The sequence below is a fragment of the Pteropus alecto genome, unplaced genomic scaffold, assembly GCF_000325575.1.
Source record: "Pteropus alecto unplaced genomic scaffold, ASM32557v1 scaffold131, whole genome shotgun sequence".
Lineage (NCBI taxonomy): Eukaryota > Metazoa > Chordata > Mammalia > Chiroptera > Pteropodidae > Pteropus > Pteropus alecto.
This window is the reverse complement of record NW_006434709.1, coordinates 16,657,698-16,675,584: the sequence shown is the minus strand read 5'-3', so window position 1 is coordinate 16,675,584 and position 17,887 is coordinate 16,657,698. Positions and strand designations below refer to the sequence as shown.

The following is a 17,887-nucleotide window of genomic DNA, read 5'->3' as shown; positions in this document are numbered from 1 at the left end:
TTTTTTTGAGAGGGGAGAAAGCCGAAGTCACTATCTCCTGTGACTGCTTAAATAATGTTAAATTACTGAAAGCAAAAGCATGGGAAGTTATTAATACTTCTCTAACACATTTGAGCTTAAGAGTAGACAAATGGAAACTTATAACAAACCACACTTGGGATTGAACATTAAGAACTGTCTAAGACCATGCCTAAGTTCAGAGCACACCAAATGTAGAAGTCAAAGTTGGCAATTCAAGTACATGTTTTGCTTTGAGATCTGTCTTTCATAGATCTCTATGAAAATAATCAGGTTAATTTTAGGAACTTTTTGCTAAAGAGATGCTCAGTGGTCACCAGTTTATCTACTATCATTTAACTTTTATAATATCTTAGTCTTCCTTGGTATATAAAAAGTTTAATTCCAGAACAACCTGTTTTTCTTCTGTAGGAAATACCTTTCCAGGCTTTCTAACTTCAGCCTAAAATCAAACCATCACTCCCCATCCCAGCGCACACACATTGGGAAATGACGTTAGACTTATCTGTTTTACAGCAATCGCATTCTAGTCTCTCTGCTACCCAAAATGATATTTCAAAATCATTTTTAACTCCATTCTGTATCTTACAACTTACATTCAAATTATTGACAAGAACTGATGACAACTTTGCCCATACTTCTGACATTCGTCCCTCCATTTTCATTTCCTTTTCCAGTTCTTGTCTACCTTTCCCTTTGTATACCTTTCATGCAGTAACTTATTATCTGGTGTCCCTGCCTCCACATATCCTCATCAACTTCATAACAGTCTCCACACTGTACCTGATTTTTTCATTACCTCCCTCTCTCTTCTAAACAAATCCTAAAGTTAATGTTCAAGATTTTGAATTATCTAGCCTCAGTAACTTTTTTTAAATTTGGAACAATCTTTCTTCAAGAACTTTTGCCAGGCAGAGAGTTAAGAGGGCATCGATCCTCTCCCTGTATCATAATCTTTAGTCAAATGTATTTTTTCCAATACTGCACGTTCATGTTGCTCCATCACTCTTCACAGTGCATATTACTACCATCATGAATGCCCTTCCTCTTCCAAATTTCCATTTCAAAATACTATTCAATTTTGAGGACTCATAGCAAATTCTCTAACTTGTTAATGTAGTCCTGTTTCCCCAGTCACAGGCAAGTCTGATCTTTGAAACCCCATAACATTCTGAAACTCTTTGACAATGACCATTTTTTTTCCACAGTTCTTTGTGTAAATGTCTTATCTTCCCATCATTTTATAAATTCTTTGAAGAAATGAACATGAGCTATGCATCTTTATATTCTCGTTTTCACTTAGTAGATATTTAATAATTATCTATTAACTCACTGAATATAAATTAGCAGTTTGCATTCAGCAAATAATCACTTAAACAATTAGGACATAGTGAAGGTTTTATGGTTACAACACTTAGTTATTTCTATTTCCTCTACCTGAGAAATAATGAAGTTAATTGTGGGAATTTTTATTCTGCTGACCTCTTTTTTAAACACACAGGTGAAATCATCCAATTTATTAAGAGAAGTCGATGCAGTGGCATTTTTTTCCATTTGGATAGACTAATTTATGATCAATTTTAACTGAGGTATATTGAGTATATAGGTAGAGAGAGGCAGATAAAGACAGAAGTACAGAAACGGTTTAGGGCATCAATATGTAGTAATGAGAACCTCTTCATGAGTTAAACGGTTCAGGGCATCAATATGTAGTAATGAGAACCTCTTCTGCAGTTAAAATAAGTGCCAAAATCCTGGTGGGAAATTAAATTTCAGTCTATCCTGGCCCTCTACTGCATTGTCTCTGGCCATTCTGTCACTCTGTGTGTTGCCTCACCTACAAAAATGACCTAACTCATGTGGCCTCCCAACAGATATGCATTGCACTATGGACACGTTATTTCTCCAGACTCTTCTACTCTGTCCTGTTATCAGAAAGGCATGCATGCATTGTGTGTGGCCATAGAACAGAGCCAAGCTAACTGAATGAAGCCCTGATGCTCTGCCCTGGTAAATTTGTTATTACCTGTCTGCACTTCCTATGGGTTTGTGGATGCCTCACTCCATCTAGCCTTTGGGCCACCACTCAAGGACTCCTGAGTTTTGAGTCCTTCTGGTCTGTTACAACTACCTTATTTTCTTGCCAGCCGCAGGTATTCCTGATTCTAAAGTAGGCTCCCATATCCAACAGCACATTATTTTTGCTAAAAAGACTTTGGATTTTACAAAAATCACTGAATTTAAATGCACAAAATGCTGTTTGATGAGAGAGGGCCTCCTCCCTGCTCTGCCTCCTTGGTAATCAGCGTCAAGAACTGCTATGGTAGAAACCAGAAAAAGACAGCCCTGACTTTATTATTATAACAATAACTGGCATTGGTGTAGTACCCTAAACTTTACTGAGTACTTGTACATGTACTGTTTCATTTGGTTTTTGCCTGGTGAGCTAAAAAATAAAGGTTATCATGGACACATGTCACACATGAAGACACTATAGTACAAGGCAACAACGCCAGGAGACGGCAGGGTCTGATTCCAGGCCCAGGTCTCCTGCAAACATAATTTTCACTTAATTTGCACTGGTTTACACACTGTATACTCCAAATGGTAAGCAGCTGACTGGTATAGCTCCATCACTACAAAATACAAGAATGTTTTAGAGTAGCTCGGCCAGTGGAGAAAAGTAATGGTAATAAATGTTAGCAGGAGTCCAAGCAAATTAACAGATTCCTGGAACAATGGGAGATCTATCTGCATGCTGAGTAATCTCATGAAGACAAAGTGAATTTGCTTCCATAATCATAAATATTAGGTATCTGATGTGGAAGTGTAATTCTTAAGACTCCCAAATTTGATTTTTAGCTATGACAGCTACTTTTCAATTGCCTCTCACAAAGAGACAAGTAGGACACTTGCATTCATCCTTGGCTCAACCTAATATCTGTATGTGAGCAGGTGGGGGAACTCCAATCAGGTTTGAGCTCAGATCTTAATGTTATCCTGTAGTGAGCCACTGAGAGTTAATATTGACATTATGTTTCTGGACAGGACAGAAAATGCTTCCAATATTCCAAAATTTGTTTCTAGCTGATATTTTTGAAATAAAATTGCCCAAGGAGAATTCTTTTAAAACTATGATTATAAAACTTACAACATAAAGACAGATTTTGTTGTTGTTTGGCCACATACTGTGAGGGATAGCTGGTGGGCATGTTAAATGGGAAATAATAAAATAAAATTGCTATGGAGGTGTATGTGGTAATCCATCTTCTTTTAAACCCACTCTATGCCAGTGACACTATGGCAGATGGGATAAGAATTCAGGCATATAAATTCATGCCAAGCTAACTTCATCTCATGGCTTCATAAATTTACCTTTAGGTGAAAAAAGCGTTCAAATATTTTCATTATTTTTCCTTTTTCCCCCTGCAAGTGACAGCCAGTTTAGATATCTTTGACATCCTTTAGCAGAAGACAATCTTGTCACCATTTCGTGTTTCATTTTCCACTGTGATACTCTCTGAGACTGCACACAGCTTACAGAGGTTCTCGATCTCACAAATATTGTTACACCTTACACATGCACAGTGCCTCATTTAGAATGGTGCTTTGCCATCTCTTATTCCATTTGATCCTCATACAAACTTTCACAATAGGCAGAAGTAAATTATTATTATCCTTCACCTAACTGATGAGCAAATTACCCTTTTGGAAAGGTACGTTACCTGCCCCAGGCAATGCAACCAGCGCAAGAAAAAAAAACGCACCCAACTTTCAGGCTACCTTTTTTTCTTACTGCACCACACTGCCTATTTTTACTAAAAACCATCTCAGTGACAGAAATAGAATAAGTGGAGGAGTGTAGAAATGACTGTTCTGGAAATTAACATATAACTAGGGGACCAGAAAGAGGACTCATGAAAACCTGTTATCTTTGAGATTTTGAGTTCTAGATAACTATTTAGCTTTCTTTCTTTTTCAGAATAGTTTTTCTTAGTTCAAAGAAATTTAATTTTTCTATTTCAAAACAAAGGAACATTTACTTTGGGTAGGGATGATCTACTGGTATACAGGGTAGGTATAAAATAGCTGCTCTTCCCCATAATAATTGCTTGTTTAAAGCAGGTCAAGAAAATGGCACCTGCTCTCAACTTAGATATATAGGATAAAAGAGCGTAAAGCCACCAGTGGTTTCCTAGATATACTGAAAGTACAATAAGATACAGAGCACATAAAAAACCTTTAAAAACATTGACAAAAAGCTTCTAAAATATTATGGGCTTCATCGAGTTGAATCAACTTATTTTTTCTTAAGTACCTAAACTTTTCTGTATTTTTTCAAAGAATAAATGCCTTCTGTGCCCGAAAGATAGGATATTCTTAATTAGGTCATCCAGACCCAACAGAATAGTATAGTTCCCTAGGGCATATCTCCAAATACTTTGTTCTTCCAATATTTATTCTTAAGGAGAAATGCAAATAGTTAACTGAAATGATCAAAAAAGGGGGCAGGAAGTATGGGGGATTTTCCCTAAAGGCTAACAAAATGGAGGGCTTTAGCAGTTGAATGAACCAGCCAACAGCCCTCTGGTACAAGCTAATGATTGATTGGCAAATCTCCAATCATCCAACCAAGTACTATATTTTCCGGGGCCTGTTTTAAGAACCTATAAATGCAAATGTTCTATAGACTACATATTAAGGACATAGAGCAATTAAAAATTTTTGGCTATAATATTTGAAGAAGGCTTTAGGGGCTAAGGAAATAGAACCAATATATAGGTTATACACAAAGCAAAGGGATAGGAAGAGTATGGAAACTGAAAATAGAAATAGCTAGTTCTTTTGCAATTACCAGAAGTGAAATTTTCAGCACTACATAGCGTAGTAATATAGAAGTTTGAAGAACTAAGTTATATATGGAGGAAGAAATATTTTTTTATTATATGACATCCCCCCAATGATTAAAATAAGTACTAATTTTCACTTTAGATACTCATAAGAAATCCCTTTTAATATGTTTGCAAATATATATAATAGTAATATTTAAATACTTCTATAGACCTGAGTTCAAATTCTATTTCTAAATAACTCACTTAGCCTTTCTGAATCTCCATTTTCTCATATGAAATAAGAGCACTAATATTTCACTCATCTAATTGTTATATAAAGAATAAGAGACCATATCTGTGACATAGAAAAGCAAAACTGAAGTTCTGACAGAAGTGCCAACACAACAGATATAAGATAATGGGAGTCTAAGACAGATACCCAAATGCAAAGTTTACAAAGGAAATGATAAAATACTGGTTCTCAGCACATGAACCCCTCAATTACATCAAGGGCGATGATATCACCGACATCATCATAACCATAAAAGGGGTCAGAAATTGAAAAGAAAAATGTCTAAGAATATTTTTTGAGATAGGTCCTACTATGCGATAAGTTTTCACTACCGTTACCCCTAAAGGGAGACTGCATTCTAGCCCTAAGCTTAGTGAGAAGACTCTCATGCCTGGAGAACTTGCTTTGTTTCCTGCAGTTGGGGGATACAGGACTGGTGCCCTACATGTTAAAAAAAAGCTTTAAATAGCCTGTGGCAGCAGGACACACATGAAAACACTGGGAATGGGCTGCATTTCCAAAGCTCTCAGGGCTGAGGGGGCAAACGATGCATGACAATTTCTCATGGGCAGACATGGGCCCCATGTGCAATGAGAACAAGCCAGCAGGACTGCCTGAAGACAGAGTGGACCCCAGCAGTCTGAGGCTGTGTGGATGGAACAGAAGGCATGATCACTCCACAGAGGTTACGGGCAGGAGGTCCCAGCTGAGGAACCTTGGATGAACCCAGGAGACCACCATGAAAAAAGGAGTGAGCTTGAGGGATCTGCCAGACCAGGAGGCCGAACATCACTTAATGTCCCTAGTCAACAAGCTATGGGAAAACAACAGCAGGAAGGGACAGAGTTGAACATGACCCTTATACTGCCTGTGACTGGCCAAAGCAGACTGCAGCCCCAATTATCAGTTTTGATTAGTCATTTATATTGGGCAATTTTTAATTTTTTGGAATTAAAGTTATGTTTTATAATAAAAAATGATTATAGAATCATCAAAAATAAGCTCAAACTTTTCCTCTAAATGGATATATGATACAAATACCTCAACACAACACATTTTAAAGTGACGGTTTGAGGTAAAAAATAATACTGTAGCTTGATTGTATTCGAACATCATACTTATCTAATAATTTCACATATAAACCTTTAACACAGTTTCTGGCCTCTAGGTACTCAATAAATGACATTATTCATTGAGTTATGATGATGACGACAATAATGAAGAGAGTTTATTATAATATAGCTCTGAATAGAAAACAAAGACCGATGCCAGGCCACAAGACAATTTCTCAAAAAGACACTCAGTTTTGCATACTACCCTGCCATTGTGAATGATTCACACTTGTGTCCCAACGAAAGCACAAATAACTATGCCACAGACCATCAACTTTCTCAGAAATAGGCGGAACCATGCATGTGAAATTTATAAATGCCAAAGGTGTGCTGTGTAATAGATACACTGCATTAGTAGACTTTAAAGTGCTTGTTTAAAAAGTCCCCAACTCCAAGGAGGAAACCAGTGGTGGGAGATCTCAGCATTGTGTGTTGGGGAAAGGTGGAGAATGATGGCAATGGAGTAAGGAGGGGACCTCATACAGCTTGGCTAGGAATGTTAAAAAGCAAACTTAAAAAACCTGGGAATGCTAGGCAGGCTGTCCTGTGCCAGGGTAGTTATGAGAATGAGGCCGAAATATTGCCAACACCTGCCATGTGCAGGTGGGCCTTATGAGTCTCCTCTCGCTGTAAACTCTTGAGTTTCAAAGAATATACTGGTTGATCTCATGCACTGTTGTGGGAATTAAATGAGATCCCGTGTGTAAAATATTTATAATAGTGCATGGGATGCGATAAGCCCTCAGAAATGGTTAAAATACTTATTGCTATTTAATATTACTATCATTACTATTTAGGTGAGATGTTTAACCTCCCTAAGTTTTACCTTTGTTTCATCATTTGTATCATCGGCCTAAGTACAGCGACCTCAACAGTTTGTCATGAAAATTAAAGAGATGATATATGTAAATCTCTTAGCTTATGTTTAGTAAAGGGTGGATGCTGATGAAGATGGTGATGTACCTTGCCTAGACACACATGAAAGAGCGATTCTATATCATCTAAGTCCATCTGACCCCAAAGCCCATGTCCTTAATTACAATGCTATATTGCTTCTTGCATTATCCTTAAGAAAAACTACAATAATTAATTGTAAAGGCCAAGAAAGGGCTCCTTTTAAAAGCAGACACAGAAAACCACACGAATGTGGCATTAACAAGAAAAGCCTGATTGACCTAATGAGATTCCTTTGAAATAGCTCTGGAAGTATCCTCCAGGGAATGAAAATAGTGGGCTGGCAGCAGCACGGTGCCATTAAAAAACGTGCTTTCCTACATGAATAAAAATGGCAGAACTGGCTTTGAAGCATCTCTACAGTTGTAGGGGTAACTGTCCTAAGCCCGCCGAACTTTCCAGTTTATTCTAATTTTGACCCAGGGCTCAGAGGAATTGTGCAGGAGCAGGGGTAGAAGCTGTTTCCCTCTGGGTCATGGTGAAACACAGCTGGGACCACATTATTACTGAACCCAAACTAACTGGAGCAACTGCCTGAAAATAAGTGCTATTTACTTTTGGGATCCATAATGAACAATGGTAACCCTACCCAAATGTTAGCGGGGTCTCTCTGTCCTTTATAGATCTACAGGAGCCTTGTTCAAATCTTTCTAATTCCACAGAGAATAAAAATCTAGCATTCTCTATCCCCATTTCTAGTGAATTCCAGGAAGCCTGTGATTCCTGCTTCTGGCTTTCATATCCCATGTGCTGCCTCTGATTCCAGATAAGCACAGTCTCTGTCCACCCACAAAATAATTTTGTTCGCTCAAGCATTTATGAGATTAGGCACATGAACATTTTGGTACCATGTAATGCCTAGTTTTCTACCATCTTGATGATTGCAGCCCCTACTCTCAACCTCTGCTCTCGGGTAAAGCAACCCAATCCCTTGATTTTTTTCATAGCAGCTTATAGATCATCTTTGGTGGCTTTGATGGCTCCACATATACCCAAGTATCCTGTACAAATAGTTCTTCAAACAAATCCAGGGGTCATATTGCCCCATGTTAGTCGTAGGGATGAGTATTCCAACAAAATTTACTCTCCCAAGATTTTCGCATCTGACTCCTGAACTCATGGGCGTCTCTCTTGGGTATCTTAATTGGTCAGGGGTGGAAAGCCAGATCTGGGGAAGCCAAGTTGCCAATGCTTGTGAAAGCAGAGAGAGCCAGTGTGCGGATATGGAAAAGACTGAGGGAGTGCTCACTGGACAGCTGAGAGAAGGCAGTGCACAGCTCCTGCGGAGACCAAGAAAGGTAAAGATGCTGGCGTGTTGCTGACCGCTTTCCTGACTATGGCTCCAATGAGGGCCAACCTTAAACTTTCTCTTCCTTGCCTTTGGCTTCCCTGAATGCTATACCCTGGTTATCTCCCTCTTTTTTCACTTGAGTTAGTCTGAATGGGTTTATGTTTCTCATACCCCAAAGACCTTTGTCTAATTCTCCCTTCAGAAAAAAAAGAGAGAGGTCTACGAACCACGCAAACTCTGCAGACTTCCATTTTCCTTGAGTGAGAGAGATGCTGCTAAGCTTGCTTTTCCAGATTGTTCTAACATGCAGAACTCTTGACTGAGAAGCTCAGCTTCTAGGAAGACAGCTACGCTTCACTCCTGGTATATCCTGAAGACAGATGAGCACTGAAGACCCAGCTCTGATGAGGCTAAGATCTTCTGAGCAGTCACCTGACTCTTAAGAACTCAGCTCTAAACACCTGGAGGCATTTTCTTCTCTATAGCATAAATACTACCAGCTTTAAGAGATCAGCTTATCTAATCACTGGCCTACTGGGACACAGTAAATTGCCACCTGTCTGAAAGGCATTTGACCAGTGGGTTCAGATTTCAGGGAGCCTACACTTCCCTATGGGAGGGCTGGGAAAAGCTATCTTTCCTGGTGCATGACCTCCTCTCAGCTATGCCAAGAACACAAACCAAGGCCCGTGGTGGTCAGAGCTCGGCCAGTGTTGTGAGTGAGCAGAAACCAGCAACAGGGCTTTAAACACCTGTATCACCTTCCTCAAAACAACTACAAATGGAACAGGTTGGAGCCATCAAAACTGCACCAGAAAAAGCCAAGAGATGACCTACAGTTTCCATCTTGCACCCGGGGCTGGTCATAGGGACCGTCTTCTCCAGTGAGTCCACAGAAGGTCTCAGTTTTCTTTTCAGGATATTGCTCCAGGCTGTCACTAGTAGTCACTTGAGGTTAATCTGAGCAATAAAACTTGTTTTCCCTAGTCTATTATAAACAATGTTGAACTAGGAACCAAAAGTAGATATAATACACTAACTAACTGCCTGAGCACTTTTCTCTCATTTGTAAAAGGAGTGAGTCAGACCACATTGTCTCCAAGATCAGTGATCCTAGTGGTGGAAAGATAAATTTCAAGTAATAGAGTTGGAGGGACTGAAAAAAAAAAAACCAGAAAATTATGCCTTATGTAAAAGTATTCCAAAACAATCACAATGGGTCAACAAATTTTTTAAAACAGTTGTTGGTAGGGAATAATGCACTTAAAATGCAATCCTTTAAACTGGCCCAAGGGTCAGGGAGAATCAGAGGGAAAAACTTCTAAGACAAATGTTAACAGTGGGTAGAACGACTGGGCATGGAAAGAGAATAGTGTCTCACTAGGATGGGGGTGAGAAGGACTAAAACATACTGACAAAAGCGTTGTAGGAAAGATAATAGATTGAGACTGATTTCTGCAAAGCCTGGGAGTTCCACAGAAATATTAGGGGAGAAACCATAGTTTCATATCTCTAATTGTCTTTCAATGCTTGTATAGGAAAAAGAGTAACAAAAATGTTAAGCCTTTATGTACTCAGCCTGATTGTCCCTGTTCCACACATGATGATTGCCTCCAAAAAGGTCTCCGCCTCCTCCCCAAGCCTCAGTCCATTCTCTGCTCTACAATGCATCATGAACTCCACTCTTCTCCTTAAAACCCTGTAATTCTGCCCTCTCCTCTCCTTCTACCACTTCACTCAGGGCCCCTCTGAATAAGTAAATCACCCTCCTCCATTCTCTGAGAAATTACAGAGAACTTTCCAGCCTGCAGCCCCTTCCCAAGAGGTCATCTTTCAAGTTCACGTTTGAGGCCATGCAAACCTACCTCTATGTTTACAGCTATGTGGCCTAAGGAAGTGAGCCTGACCAGCAGCAGCGGGGCGAAAGCCCATGAAGTTGTATGCTGGACAGGTCCACTTACAGTATTAGATAGATCATGTCTTCTGGAGAATTTGAAAGTGAGTTGAAGAGGAGAGTAGACAGAAGTGAAAACACACACAGGAACAAAAGCAACAGGTAGAAGCCATGAGGCGGAAGAAAGCAAGGGTCGGAGAAACCAGGAAGCAAGAATGATCACAGCGGGAATAGGCACAGTAGTCAGAAGGTGGGTAGTGGATCTCGCTAAATTAGGGACCAGTGGTTATATGTAACTAAGGGAACATCTAAAAGAGTTGCTCTTGAGATTCCAGTTTGACTTTTAGAACAAAGTTCTTATTCTCAGCCGCTGAAAGGATTTGTCTCTCTTACTTCCTAATAGATCCTTAAAATAATCTCCCATTAACTGAAATAATGCAAGTAAATCTTTTTTCCTTACTAACTAAAAAAATTAAAATATCAATCACTCAGTCATTCTAAAAGCGATAGCCTAACCAGCAAGACAACAGGAGCTTCCTTCCATCTTCTGCTTTAAGGTTAAGCTCAGAGTCAGACTCTTAAAGTTTTGTATTTGAACAAAGTATCTAGTCAAGGCTAGTGAGCTATCAAATGTCATATGGCTGAATACACAGAGCTTGGGCATGTTTAAACACAATCAGGATTTTGGAATAGCATCTGGATCACTGAAGTACTGCAGCAATGATATATCAAATAGCAAGTTAATGAGTAGAAAATGAGGGCATTGGTGTTATGTTTAGGACTGGAGCATGTAGGTAGTTGAGTAATAGAGATTAGTGTGAGATCCTGATGAAAAGAGCAAGAACACTACAGGCCTACCTCAGAGATGTTGCGGGTTGGGTTCCAGACCACCGCAATAAAGCAAGTATAATAAAGTGAGTCATAATCTTTTAACTGGTGGGGGCTCTTGCCTTCAATTTGTAAAAAGAAAAATAAAGCAACGTCTGTGAAATGCAATAAAGCTAAGCACAATAAAACGAGGTATGCCTGCATTTATCTTCAAATTTTTCGCTTAGAGATTGAATACATTTGAAAAGAAAGTCCTCTTTGGGCTGTCTCTGATTAGGGAAACTTTTAGTGGCTTGGTAGCAAGATAATAGCAGGTGGTTGCTTTCAGGGTAGATTTAAAGAAGGATAAGAGGAAGGTTTTAGAGCAGATAATGGTCTGGTAAGAAAGGAACAAACAAGATAGGAGACAGAGGGAGAGCGCACTCAAAGTCCTCAGGAATTTGAGGTCTGAGAGGACTAACAAAGGGAAAAGCTCTGCCTGGGCTGACCCAAATGTGGCCTGTAAATGAGTTATTCACTTTTAAGTAGTTTTGCTAATTGGCCACCTGAGGGCACTGTATTCTATGCACCTAGGAATCTGATCTTTCCCCCCTCATCAAGTAAACTATCCTCGATTTGCTAAAGGAAAAACAAGTAATGCTTTAAAGAAAGATACCAATTAAAAATGGAGGCCAAAGACGATCCTTTCTCCCTATCTTTGTTCTTGAACTAGATTAATAAATGAGCAAAACTGACCTCAATTCAAATCCCTAGGTAACTATAAAGATTAAATAAAATAACCTGATTTAAATCTACTTAGAATTTAGTAGGGAGTCAATAAATATTAGTTCCCACCCATGTACACACGTGTACAAACATACACATTTGCTAAATACAAGAGAAGGAATGTAAGGAGACATTGCACTGACCCTTTATCTCTCTGAAGAGGGTAAGACTCAGAAATTCCACAATGAATGCACAGCTGTGCTAGAAACTCATTCCAGAGAGCAAATTTATGCTGCTCTTTTCATTGCATGTTGCAGCTTGTACATAATAGCCAGAGGGAATAGTACACAAACAGCTGGGAAATAAAGATGAAAGCAAAACTGTATCAGCAGGGAGAGACACACAACCCCCTGAGAACACAGCAGTGTCATGAAAGATAATCTGAACAAGGTCACCTGTGTATAATTCTTTTTCTCAGAGATAGATCATTAGATCCTCATTTCTGGTCATCTCTATCAAAGTCAGAGTGGGGATTCCTGTTCCCAGCTTTCGAATTTCTACATGAAGGTCCTGTCTATATAATGAAACAGAGCCACAGGCAAAAGCCTGCATTATGATAAAGGAAAGCTAAGTGGGATCTGGGATGGTCGAAAACAAAGAAATTCTGCTTCCCAGCACAAGTGGATCCTGTTGAAGTTTTTTCCCTCCGGAATCCCAGATGACAAGTTTTGTGGCCATATGCTGCCCTCTAGTGTCTTTGTAAGGAATGGTAACATAAGAAATAAAAATACTGGACATAATCTTGAGGCAACCAATGTCACTTCAGCCTAGGACTCGTAAAATAAAACAAAACGAACGTAAAATTCTCAGAAAAAAAAAAAGGAAAACCAGAATTTGTAGTAAAATTAAAAAGTGAGTGAAATCTGGCCACAATATAGATATTGTATTCTTTCTGGACTCTGAAACACATGGTATCTAGCTTCGTGAGTGCCCTAAAAATACAGACAACTATCGCTCCCTGCACATCACTCTTAAATGACTTCTGCCTCAGTCTGCCCGAGGTGGGGTCCAGAAATCTGAATTTCATAAGTTCCACCACATGACTCTGATGTGATTAAGTGAATCGACCTCACTTTGAGAAAAAATGAAGACTATCCTAGTGACTTTAAGCACAGTGTAGAATCAATCTATGATTTTCTTTTAATCCTATAAGTATCCAGCTCTTAGGCAAAATATACATGAAATAAAAGCATTGACCAAGATAGATCGTCTTTCATTTTTCCTGCATTTAGAGTGGTTGAATCCTACATGACTAGTATGCAAAGATAACAATACTGTTCAATTCAGAGTGAAGAGCTCTTTCAGACACCATCCTATGTGAGTAAGCCCCACTAATTCCAGTGGGAAGAAGGAGAAACAATGCCTAGTTGGTCTTCCTCTTCCTTCAGATATCCCTTAAGCATTCCTTTCTCTGAAAATTCTCCAGTTACTCTTAGATTAGTTTCAATGTCCCAATGTGGCTCCAGGGCATCCCGTTCTTCTATGTTCTATAAATGCTCCCTTAACTTCAGTCTTCTCCAAGGGAAAGAAAGTTTTTCACTACAGGAACTCTTCTCCACTGTGCTCTCTCCGCTTTTAACACAGAGTCAGTGCTCAGTAAATGCTCGTCATCTGACCAGTCACTATGATGACACATAGCCAAAGGTGGTGATGATGAGAGCTAGGAGGGGTCATACCCCAGGACCACGCTCACTCTTCAAGCTCTCTCTAGTCCAAGACACATATGGCGGGAGGGTTTCTTTGGGGTTATTATTGCCATTGGATCACATATCCAATTTACAAGCCCACAGCTTTGGCTTTTAATTTTAATTTTAGGAATTTGCTCTCACTTTTGGCATAGTTTGATAAATCTGTAAAGGCAAGAAACTTTATGAGGTAAAAGTCATTAGCATAGAATCTCTTTATTCACTTGAGAAATTCACCTCAAATTTAACTTTTTTTGAAAACACAAATGCACTCAGTTAAATCTCAGTACCTAATACCTTACTATTATGTAATATGCTATTTTCAATTCATAGTTTTACTATTACTAATGATGGATAAAGCCTTTCTTACATTCAGAGTTATAAAATACTCAATAGTTTAATAAATCAGCTCTGAGGACTTCTTAGATTTGCAAAGAAATAATTCCATACCACAACCTCCCATTACATCTACTTTTTTTAATGAACAATAAACACATATTTCCTACTCAGGAGACAGTGACCTGATTGTCCAATGATATATTACACACTGCCTTGCACTGCTTTTATGTACCCTCAGTGTGTAGGTCTGTACGTGTCACATACTTCAGCCATCTATGATTTGCTTCTTTTCCAGCCACGTTAGTCTCTGCGTAGTGTTCGCAGTTTCTGGTGAAGCTCACTTATGCTTACTGAGGTCTCTCTCTATGCAAACAACACAACGTTTTGCTTTAGCTCTGGTGGCTTGGCCAGTACACTGAACGTCACTGTGCAAAACAAGGGCACCCACAAAGCAGGAAAAGAAAACACACTCTACTCACTTCAATCAGACAAGAATGAGTAAAAGGTTTAGCTTGTTAAACAGCATGTCCTTTGAATTCCATTTTACTCTTTGAGCTAAACTATTAGATTTGGGGGCATAAACAGGATGTCTTTGAAGTTAACAACAGGCCACTCTGAAAGAAGGGAGACAGCCATTGCTGCACATTTTAGGTATTGAACAAATATAGTTCCAAGACTGTAAATAAATTTTGCCATTACAGAAAGTGAAATGCTTTTCTTTCTTCTTTCACATTATTTAGAAAGAGTATTTTTCTCTAGAAAGAGTTCTGTTGGATTTTCTCTCTCCAGTTCCCTAACTCCCCTACATATTTACTTTTTGAATCAAAGGGGAAGAGCCCATCCAAATAAATGAACAGCTCTTACAAAAAAAAAAAATGACCGCAGTGATCCCTGTAGAGCTATGTAATGCATCAGGATAGAGCAGGAAGAGCAACGAAGGGAGTATGTGTCAGAACTGGGGTCATGTTTTGCTCTATTGTGGCAGCTGTTTCATCTGTGGACAAGTCATTCCAAGCTCAGACTGTCCAATACTTGTCATAGTGTTAAATGAGATGTGATATATGAATATGTTATTAGTGATTCACAAAGGCCAATTCAAAGACAAACTTGTTGTTTTCATCTATTATTGACATATTTTCTAAGCATTTTGTCTTGCTTGCTTACGAAATCAAATATCAATAAGGAAAGAAAATGTCTGCTAAGACTTTCTTAGAAGCTGGTAAAAGAAACATCCCCCCTGGTGTATAGGAGAGAGGAGGGGAGGATTCCCAGAGGTAAAAGCTAGGCTCAGACCCCTGTTGGTCAGAAGGTCTGTAGGTATCTAAGAAGCCTTGCCAAGGAAAAAAAAACTAATAAGCTCCCAGGAAACTCCTTAGGTATCTAGTTATCTTGACTCCAAATCGATTGAAAACTGTTGGGACTAAGGAAACGCAAACGCCTGTTTTCTTTATAATATCAAAACTAAGAATACTCTTCTTCCTACTCTTTAAAATTTAATCATGCATGCACTCTTAGGTGTTGCAGTTTTTGAACTGTTATTAAAAATGCATGTTTCTGCCACATTAAAGTGGGAACAGAGGTTTGTGTGTTGTATTATTAATTATGTGTAGGAAATAAAATTCTGGTCAGTTTCTGCAGAAGGTACACACACACAGAGCAAAGGATTTGCCAGGTAAGTAGAGACCATGTGAGTGCATGCCTGCTGTTCTGCCTCTGTGCACTTACTCTTGAGGTCCAGGTTCCTGGCTCCCGCAGTGATTTGCGTTGTGATTTTCGTGTCGATTTTTACAGTGTGGAGATTGCTGGTGTCCCTTGATATCATCACATTATGCCACTGATTGTCATTGAGAGGTTTATTTGAGCTCCCTTTGATGAGGTTAGCACCATTTCCCAAATCAAACACGTAATGTAAGTACCTGGGAAAAAAGGAAAAGTGGGAAAGTGAATTTTTGATGCAGTCAAACTAGATATTACAATGGGGCAAGTTTTTTTTTCAGGTGGCTCCATATCACCTAGAAGTCATAAGAGTGAGTTGTATAGAACCTCAGCTAACAAGAAGGTAAGAAACACTATTCGGTGTCAGCAGGGAGAATTACTCATTTTTTTTCAGTACAGGAAATAGTGAAAATTAAAGTTTTTAAATCATAGTCTAAATTTTATGACTTTGGAAGGTAAATATCTTGCACTACTCATTCCCCATATTCACCAGTGCAAAGTACACTGAACTGGCAATTTTTCTTAGCTTCTTGCATCTGCTTTTCTTTCCATTTTGGATGCCTGTTTCTGTATGAGAAATGTGCACTCGTCCTTTAAGATTCAGCTTGAATATCCACTCCCTGTCTAATACAATCCCTAATTTCTCTAAAGACTCTCTTGAGCCTTTGTACAAGATCATCTTAGGAAACTTTTCATGGTGCTTCTGTTCTGGTTATGTGTTCACCTATATTCCCTAGGATTATAAGTTTGTATACATGTGTCCTGGGGTTGATGAAATCTGAAATATGCATGGGGTGGCAAGAAAAAAATATATATAGCTATAGATATGTGTGTGCCTAGCACACTATCTAGCCCACTATAAATATGTGGTAATCATCACTGAATGAATACTCAAGTGAATTAAAATACATCAAATTTTTAACGCAGTTTCAAAGAAATTTCACAAAAATATTTCTAAATTCTTTGAGGAACTCTGACATAGAATTAAGTTTGAATTAAATGACATTTTGTGGAATTGAAATAATCTGATTACTTTAATTAGCTATTTAACAGCACAAATTAGCCTACAAATCTGTAGAAAAAAAGAATTATAGTGTGCATTTTAAGGCAATCCATATTTGAAGCATAAGATTCATGGAATGCCTAGCATAAATTAGAACTTAATGTTATTTATATTTCATATATGGAAATGTAGGTATACAAGACTATACTGAACCCCTATTAATATTCAAGTAATTTAAACAAATGTATTATTTGCACCCCACTCCACCCACCCCTGCCCACTAACTTTCAAGTCAAATCAGTACATTTTGTTTAATGTATGTTTTTGAAAATTGAGGTTCATTTTTCCAAAGTTTTACTTGTCATTGAAGTGACATATACTCACCCTTTAACTAATTCAACCACAATAAAGTCATTTCCATCCCCACTGTTATAAAGAATAAGTCCATCTAGGGATGTTGTCTTAAACTGGAAAAAAAGATGCATAGAAGTGTAGGCTTGCAATGTAGCTAAGGCAACATAGCTCGATTTGGTCTTGAAGGTGACAGGGTCTGCTATGATGTTCCTGAAGCCAAATCTGGCATTGAGCTCACAGTAATCTATGTCGCCATTTTTACACAAGTCAATGTATGCCATTCCATTAAAAGTCAGGCTCTGAAGGTGTCCAATGAAGTTGGAGGGGACAGAAGACAGATATCGTCGTTCTGTAATGATGCCAGTCTCTATGTTATGAAACTCCAGCCTTGTATGATCCCCTGCCATTTGACCTAAAAAGAAGGATAATGTATTATTTTCTGTATGTGAAAGGCACTTCCAACTTTAGATTTCTGTAACAACATCACATTTTAAGATACAAGAACCCAAATACCTCCTGGATATCCGGGTCCATACAGTAAAAACACAGAAGTAATGGGAAAGGACAAAGCCAGATTACATAACACAACTTTCTTAAATCAGGTTTTAATCTCTGTCCATATTTTAGTCTTAATAAAATTCATCCTCATCAGCCAAAGTTACAGAGTTTTTAAAAAGTAGAAGGAAAAATAGGAACTATGTAAGAAAGAAAGTAAGGAAGAAAGGAATATTAAGAAGGAGGCAGAGAGAAAGAGGAAAAGGAAAAGGAAAAAGAAAAAGAGAAGGGAAGGAAGGATGATGGGAG

The 17,887-nt window shown here is 38.6% G+C and overlaps 1 protein-coding gene across 16 annotated transcripts in view; it reads right to left on the bottom strand.

The window, feature by feature from the left end:
* The window catches only part of NRXN1 (neurexin 1), a 1,011,597-nt gene that overhangs the window by 497,624 nt on the left and 496,086 nt on the right, over positions 1-17,887 (bottom strand). For all 16 annotated transcript variants that reach the window (XM_025045123.1, XM_025045125.1, XM_015587507.2 and 13 more), the window contains 2 exons: positions 17,114-17,495; positions 15,736-15,926 (listed from right to left, as the gene is read on the bottom strand). In XM_025045123.1, coding sequence (XP_024900891.1) covers positions 15,736-15,926; positions 17,114-17,495 — 573 coding nt within the window. The remainder of the gene's footprint in view (positions 1-15,735; positions 15,927-17,113; positions 17,496-17,887) is intronic.